This window comes from Nanorana parkeri, unplaced genomic scaffold (assembly GCF_000935625.1).
Source record: "Nanorana parkeri isolate BGI_ZX_2015 unplaced genomic scaffold, ASM93562v1 scaffold115, whole genome shotgun sequence".
Taxonomy (NCBI): Eukaryota; Metazoa; Chordata; class Amphibia; order Anura; family Dicroglossidae; genus Nanorana; species Nanorana parkeri.
In genome coordinates this window covers 103,037-111,564 of record NW_017306383.1, presented here as the reverse complement: position 1 = coordinate 111,564, position 8,528 = coordinate 103,037, and the positions used below count along the sequence as shown (strand labels likewise).

The window sequence follows — 8,528 nt, the reverse complement described above, 5'->3', positions numbered from 1 at the left end:
GCCTGGAAATCTGTAAATGGCCCTGAATTGGTTTTAGGGGTTCCTTTGGACTTCTAAACAGTTTACTATGTTTATGGGTATAGAAGAGGTACACAAAAAGCTCAACATTTTTTAAAATAAACGTATATCCTTAATTTCACTGATATTTACCTACCAAGATATAAGGCTGTGTCTATCTGTTTTTAAACCATATCTCCTGAGGTGTTAGGTTCCTAGAAAAGGGAGAAAAAGTGTCTGCTTTCCTCTCTAATTAATCTTTGCTTGAGAAATAAAGGGGATGCCAGCACTGCTAAGGAAGGTGAAAGGGGGGTTCCCTGGGGGCGGTTTCCTGTGACATCACTGACTATAAATTGGTATTACTGCTAATATAGGAAATAATGGAGTTCAATTTTCGTGATGCTATAGGGAACGTTAAAGATTGAAAAGAAAGAAAGGACATGCTGACGGCTGAGACAGTCCTACAAAGGTTAGATCAAAAGTGTGCTGGATCCTGGTGTATGTTAGTTCATATATTTTTATTAAAACTGTTTTTTGGGGGGGTTTTTTGCATAAATGTTTCATCAACATCCATGGAGTTTGCCCAAAAACACCTTGTACCCCCAAATCCCTAAACCCAAAGTTTACTCAGAATAAGACAAAAACTCTTAGAAAGCATGGTCAATTAGCTTGAACAGGGGAAATTCCTTACTGATCCACAAAATCAATTAGTCGCTCCCTAGATCAACATTCAACCATGTTTTCTTATATAAATCAATAAATATTTGTATTTTGTGCATTAAGAGGCAATCTCCTTAGTTGGCTGGAACTACCTCCTGTGAAAGACTATTCCATATTTTCACAGCTGTTACGGCAAAGAACATTCGACCGATAGGACAATGTATGTAGTATGTCACAGAAAAGGACGCAGTGTTATTGTAATGGTCTTATACTATTTGAATATTTTACAAAGTATGGCTAGTTGAATATTTTAATGAAGTTTAAGAAGTGTTGAGAGAGACCTATTGCTTGTGTTAATACCTTGAAGTGTTAAGGAGTTAAATCTTAAAAAACATTCAAGCACTTTAACTATTAACACAAATGTATCTTATTTGTGTATCACTCGGCTGTAGATCCTCAAATCATCTCTGAATTGGTGCTGACACTATCCTTCCTTCTGGAGGGAGGCTACTTTTGTTCCCCATGGTCCCTGTATGTGTTGTAAAGTAGCCACTGCTCCAAGATCACTCCTGTGATGGACTACAATCTCAATACAAATAAGTAAACTAAACAGGGGATTGTAGTCCTTCACAGGAGCGAGCTTGGAGTGGTGGCTACTTTTAAACACACACAGTGACCATGGGGAAGAAAAGTAGCCTCCCTCCAGAAGGAAGGACAGTGTCAGCACCAATTCAGAGATGATTGGAGGATCTACAGCTGAGTGATACACAAGCTACATTTTTGTTAATATTTAAGTGACTTGAATGGATTTTAAGATTTCAATTTTGAGTTTAGTGTCACTTTAAAGTCAGTGCCATCAAACATGTTTGAAGATAAGTTGTTCTGACTTTTGCTGATCTTCATACATGTTTCAGCTTACATGCTAAGAAAGTATAAAAGCCAAGATGTCAGCAAAACAACCAGTCAAATAGCATTTTCAGGGGTTTTCCTGCATACATAAAATGTAATAATGGCAGAATTCGCAAGTTAAAGCCCTACTTTTCTGCATTGTGTACGTCACAAGTCTGATTTATTTTATATGTAGTAGTATATCACTATAACTCTTTGATCACTATAAGGGAAGATGCTATAATTTTTACTGCTGTCCTTCTAAGACAAAGTAATTAATTAGTGAAAGTATCTCAGCTCATCAACACAGCATTTCCAAAGGTGCAAAGTGAATACCGCTGAGTGATGCAGCCTATCTAATAGTCTCTCTGCTGCTGTTATGCCAACGCAATAACAGAGCAGTAGGAAGGAGGTAAATACTGTTTTGTTATCTTCCCTATGCAGGTTCTTGCGGCAAACCTACACTCAAGATTGCGGTCAAAGCAAAATACAAGAGCTGGCTGGCTTCATGGACGTTATTCGCTCACAGTTCTATAATATTTTACACGTACCTATTGTTTATTTCTGAGAGTATATTTTGCTATTTTCAGCAGAACTTAACATTATGATAATAATAATTTCATATTATAGCCCATAATGACAACGATTGACATCTAAAATGGACACAAAACATAAGCCCGTTACTTTTTGAAAAACAGCTCCATGGAAAAAATGTATAGACATGCACAGGTTTGTTTTTGTGTGAGGTCAAACATTTTCAGGTTGTCAGAGCTGAATAGGACTAGACCAGGAAAATATCTCAGCTCCATAATACAATTCATTTTTTGCTTATTATGCTCCTAAACCTTGCGGTAGGTATGGTATAGCGGAGGCAACGGTCACATACAGATGAACATCTATTTGATAAGGCAGCAATCAGCGTGCAAAGTGTTGCAATCAATCTCAACATGTATATAAAGAATCCTGATTAGTCTGTGTTTTGATGATTGCAGAGGCGTAACTAGAAACCTCAGGGCCCAGGTACAAGAAACTTTTAAGAACCCCCCCACCACCAAAAAAAACATGATGTTGATACCTTTTTTTAATATATATTGAATAAACAGTATGTTATGACTTTCAGGGCTAGTTCACACATGTTCGCATCCCGGCCGGCTCACTGCGTTCTGGGGTGGGAGGGGGTGTGGCTTGGTGGTGCATTAAAGTCAATGAGCTGTCACTCACGCAGCTGGGCGGATCCCGGCATAATTGTGGGGATCCGCTTCAGCTGCGGTGTCTCAGTATACCGCGAGCTGTAGCTTGCGGTATACTGAGCTTAGGGTGACGGGAGGAAGCTAGTTTGTGTCCTCCCGTTACCCTAAGGAGAACTATGGGGAAAAGCCTTAACCCCATAGTTCTCCTTTAAGCATCTAGAACCATAAACAAAGCATCCAGCATGACAGATTTTGCAAACAGATCTCTGCATAAAAAACGCAAGTGGCAAGTGTGAATTACACCTTAAAGTGGTTGTTTACTAAAGATAATAATTCAGTATTACTAAAATGATAACCGAATAGAACATCTACTATTTACAACTGCCTGTGTCAGCACATCTGGAGGCTGCTTTTTCTTTTACAGCAACGTAATTTTAATGCTGCAGTCTATGAAAAATACCTCTACTGTCTGCGATAAAGAAATAGATGTGTCAGGTTAAAGAGGGATGAAGCTGAGTCAGAGTCTAAGGGGGATATTCACAAAGCTGCCGAAGGCAGTCGAGTGAATAACCCAGCCAAAGTGAAGTGAGCCGAACGCTGTTCGGCTATTCACTTCAGTCTTGTATGGCTGATTTGTTCGGCTGAGCCAAAGTGCAGAAGGAGTCCAACATCTGGATCGGCTGAGCCAAAGCTTTGGCAGCTCACTCGCTGCCATTCACCCCTATTCTCATGGCGTGAGTGGCATTCGGCTCCGCTATTCTGCTCACTACCTCCGAGGTAGTGAGCAGAATAGAACAAAATGTAAATAAATGAAAAAAAAAAAGTTTAAAAAGTATTTAAAACAATGTAAAAAAATTAAATTAAGAAAATCAAAACAAAAAATGAAAGAAAAGAAAAATAATTAACTTTTAAAAAAACGACGCACGCTGACCCGACCGCACGTGACGAACTCACGCCGCATAATGTCAAACCCTGACAGATGCCGGCAAAATATAAACAATTGGGCGGAGCTGGTGATGACATTGCCACTAGCTCCGCCCAACTGTTTCCTATTGGCCGCCACCTGGCAGAGTTTTCTTGCAGGTCCAGGGCAATATATAACAACTGGGCGGAGTCGGCCATGATGTTTTCCTCTGCATATAGAGGACAAAAACACAAGTTGCAAGTGTAGGAGCCTGCTGGTGTGTATGTGCTCGATAGAGTTGCATTGCACTGTCTCTTTCTTTTTTTGTTAGAACTTTATTGAAATGTCACAGTTAACATTGCATTAAGTTCTATGGGCACACCATGGTGCAATGCGGTTGTACCGCTTCTCACTTCGGTGCACTTATAAAAAGTACTGCATGCCGCACTTTTTTTAAGCACACACCAGCACAATATGGTGATGTGAACTGTGCTGACCCGTGAAAAAGCAAATTGCCTTGTGTTGCATTTGAGCTGCATGGGAAAAATTGGCCACCACAGCCCGCACACATATGGTGTGAATGGGCCCCGAATGTGCCTGAGCCTGAATAAAAATAAGGGACTATTGAAAATGTGTGCCATCAGATGGATTTGTTCCACTCAGTGCGATGTTCTGATTGAGATTTCCAAACGGGGGTAAGAGGGTAGGAGGTTGGGGAGGAAGGCAGACATTATATATAGATGGGGTGACCAGTTGAGAGACAACATTGAGCGAAAAAAATGCAGGAGCTATTTTCAGGTGGATGTCGCACAGTTTTGGTCCTATAGACATCTCTCTGCTGAGAGAACCACGCCTTTTTAAAAGCAAAAAACACGCAGACAGAAATAGTACGATAAACATGCAAAAATGCGTGAAACTGAAAACGCCTAGGTGGGAACCAGGCCTTAGAAATAAGGGCTAGTTCACACCAGATGGAATTGTGATAAAGTCCATTCAGTTTGGCAGCTGCATCAAAATCGCGTCACAATGCATTTCTTTCGATGCAGTCACAAAAAATACCGCTGGTCTCATTTTAGCTGCACCGGATCGCAACATAATGCATCAAAAACGCATACGCGTGCACTGGAATGTCCAGGACTGCATCTGAAAGCCCATTTTAAGCTTTAAAAAAAGCATTAGACTGCAGCTGCACAGACGCACGCAGTTATGGTGTGAACTAGACCTAAAACAAGTAAAACCAGCACTCAAAGGAAGGGGGGGTTGCTACCAGGCTCACACTCTAGGACTGTTTCTCTGCAAGAAGGTCATTCAGTTAAATATTGATAACCAGTGTTCTCTTGGAGAGGAGAGTTAGCTGTGCATATACAAAATTCCTGTGTCAGCTGGAAATATTTTATCACAAAACCTTTTGGATGTCCCTGTCTTGTTGCTTCAAGCTACTTGTATTGAACACAGTAAAGAGATTGCAAATACTTGTTCTAGAATGAATTACATTTAATTAGATGAGCAACTCTTTTTCTACAGCATAAGTCTGAGATGGTATTACTGCCATAGCAGTCCACAGGTCTTTTATGGGTTTAGGGAAAGAAAGTCTCCCCTTCCCTTTTTATCAAGCACAAGGAAGAGGACTGATTGTAAGCAGGTTTTTTTTTGCTATAAGATTTTGGATATAATATTGTATTGAGATTGTAGTCCATCATGGGAGCGAGCGAGTGGTGACTACTTTACAACAGACACAGGGACCATGGGGAACAAAAGTAGCCACCCTCCAGAGGGAAGGACAGTGTCAGCACCAATTCAGAGATGATTTGAGGATCTACAGACAGAGTGATACACAAATAAGGTACTTAAATGCATTTTTAAGATTCAACTCCTGAGTTATTGTCACTTTGAAAAGTTCCTACAAGCAAAGAAGATCAAGTCTTACCTTTAGTAATTTAATTTCTCTCATTGCTATTTTCTTAACCATTTTGTCATCTTCACTTTCCAGGAACTTCTTGATAGCGACAATCCTGCCAGTTTCCTTGTGCCGGCACTTCATCACCATACCATAGGAGCCTTCTCCAACAAGACCCAGGTTTTCATACTTCTCCATCTTGTTAGTCTATGTAGCAGCAGTAGCACAGCAGCAGCAGCAACAGCAGACCTCACTGTTCCAAGGAACCTCTATTTCATATGACCTGTGGGTGTCACATTAATAAACAGCATTGATCAATGTACCTTGTAAAACCTCAAAGCATACATAAATCTATCATTGCTGCTGGTGGTCTAGAGTCTAAAGAAAGTCTCTAAAGTTTTATGTGACATGTTTACAGCTTGTCAAGTTTAATTTGTGTGCTTTAATAAACTAACGTTTACCTAAGTGAGAATTTCCTGAAGCACAATAAAATCACTGCAGAAAACCCTTTCAGTTTTCAGATTAGCATTTTAAGTAATTTGGAAAACAAAAAAATGTAACTTATTTTACATTCAAAGTTATTTGAAAAAAAACAAAACAAAGACAGTCCAACCCCAGTCACTATAGGTCTTCACTGCAACAAACTGTATGCAGTTGGCAGTTAAGTGTGCCTGTGCTTAAAATGCCAAATCATACATTTATTTCCACATTTAATTTCATTTAGTTGTAGCCTGCTCCTATTATTCAGAAGGATCTTGAATTTTGTAAACTTACTTTATAAAAAATCCCACAAGATTTATTTCCTTTGTTGTGTTTGTCACCCATTAGACAGAGCCTGCCTTCTGAATTACAGAGGTGCTGAAGGGGAGGCACGGTCAGTACAGGAAATGCCCCACATGTGACATTGTCACTGCTTGCAGGCAACAGTGTAATAGGGTTATGTAGTTCTTATCCTGGAATTTGTTGAAAGATATGTTTGGCAGATAGGCCACTCTCAGCACATACAAATAAATATTTTAAAGCTTGACTCTGGGATTAGCAAACGTCTAAATATAAGTGGCACGTGTATTCCTACTTGAATCTTAGTGTACTTTGTGTATTTGTTCCCAATCTTTACAGTAATCCAGCATGACACTTTGCCTTTGTTCAGGAGCTTCCTGTCATAAAGACCAGTCACTGCTGCTCTCTTTTCTTGTGCACGGTGACTGGTCTTGTCTCTGCCCCCTCCTGTAGTTTTCTACAGGCAGCTTACAGTGGGTTGATGCTCATCTCTGCTCTCTGCACAGGCTATAGGTGACTCCAACATTTACAAGGCAAGATCTGTGCTTGGAAATGCATTTGGTACACACAAAATGGATTTACATCCCCTGTGGCTATTAAGGAATATATTTTTGAATCAAAGTTTTTGTGCCTGAAGTTCAGCTTTACGTATGTTTATTTTGGATTGACTAAAATAACTGACATTTGCCGTATGTCAATATTATGGTATTGTATTGCTATTAAACCGCTGGTGTCTTAAAAGGAAAGCATAAACTATGGCTTCAGATCTTCTTTATAAGTAGCTCTCCCAGCAGTAATATTTGAGGATGCCAGGCTGGTTAGGTGTTGGTACAGTTTTTTAAAACCATCATGCATTTCAACTCAGTAGTATAGCAAGTTGAAACTCCATCCAATCCACGCTCAAAACCAACTGAGATCTCTGGTCTTAAGCAGAACCCATCAAGGACTACAGCCAGCAATGCTGCATTCAGTGTATTCAGTTAAATGTGGTAATGTGGGCTGCACTGCGCTGTTTCTCGAAAAATTAGCTTTCTCTAAATAAAATCAAGAGAAGTGCACCCAAAGTAATGCAGACACAACAAAATGGCAAATCAAGTAAATAAATGAAACCCTATGTCTGTAAAGCATTTATCATTACATCCTCAGTCATATTTGACAAGATTTGTAAAAGGAAATACTTAAGGTTCATTGTCTGAGCAGATTTTGGTGCAGACTCAACATTGGCCCCCTACACTACAGATTTTGGTTCAGGTTGGTGCTCTTGAGTAGAGCCACCTCTACTATATGCAGACAATGTAGTGTAGTACAGCCGTTCTCAAAAAGGGTGCCCTGGCACACTGAGGTGCCTTCTGCCTTCCTCAGGGGTGCCTCCAAATGTTTGCATAATGTTATGCCATTCCATGGTGCAGGCAGGCTTCTGATGTTAACGTGCTTTTGATGGGAATGGGGAACTTTGATATGAAAGGGGGGGCTCTTGATGTGAAGGTGGGCTTGTGATCTGAAGGAGGGCTCCTAGTGTGAGAAGGGGAATCTGATTTGAAAGGGGGGTGGCATGATGTGATGGGGCTTATAATGTAAAGGGGCACACTTGATATAAAGGTGGACTCTGATGTGAATCGTGGGGTTCTGATGTGAAGGGGGCTCTGACGTAAAGGAGGACTCCTGATTTTAAAGGGAACTCTGATGTGAAGGGGTTTTTTTGCAAGGGGTCCCTCCCCCGTTAAAATTCATACCAGTCCCCTAACTCGAATAAGGGTCTGGTATGGATTTTGGAGGGGACCACACGTTTTTTTACATTTACCTTTCTTTAAATTCTAGACTGGGGTGCCTTGAGATTTTGCACACTTTTAAAGGGTGCAGTAACTGAAAAAAGGTTGGGAAATGCTGGTGTAGTAAATGTCAGTGTTAAACTGGCCCTGTATTTATAAATTGGTCTGCTTGTGAACTCAGGCAGGCGAAGCTTGCACAGTCTGCAGAAAAATAGCATGCGGTTTATATGAAAGCACCTGCATCCTCAGACACTGCTAAAAGCTTTCCATGGACTCTCAGCAGTACAATATGTAGTTGTTATCACTGTGGGCGAGTATCTCAAGATAAACGCCGACATCTGCAAAATATTTCCACATATTTCTAAAGTGCGTACTGGTAACTCAAGCCCTGTGTCTGAACAGTAAATTGTACCTTAAAGGAATTGCACATTTTTTACCATGAA

At 40.4% G+C, this 8,528-nt stretch overlaps 1 protein-coding gene across 1 annotated transcript in view; it reads right to left on the bottom strand.

The window, feature by feature from the left end:
• Positions 1-5,754, bottom strand: part of CDKL2 (cyclin dependent kinase like 2) — a 43,682-nt gene extending 37,928 nt beyond the window's left edge. The window contains exon 1 of the mRNA XM_018553280.1: positions 5,567-5,754. Coding sequence (XP_018408782.1) covers positions 5,567-5,734 — 168 coding nt within the window. The 5' untranslated portion in view covers positions 5,735-5,754. The remainder of the gene's footprint in view (positions 1-5,566) is intronic.
• Positions 5,755-8,528: the final 2,774 nt, after the last annotated feature.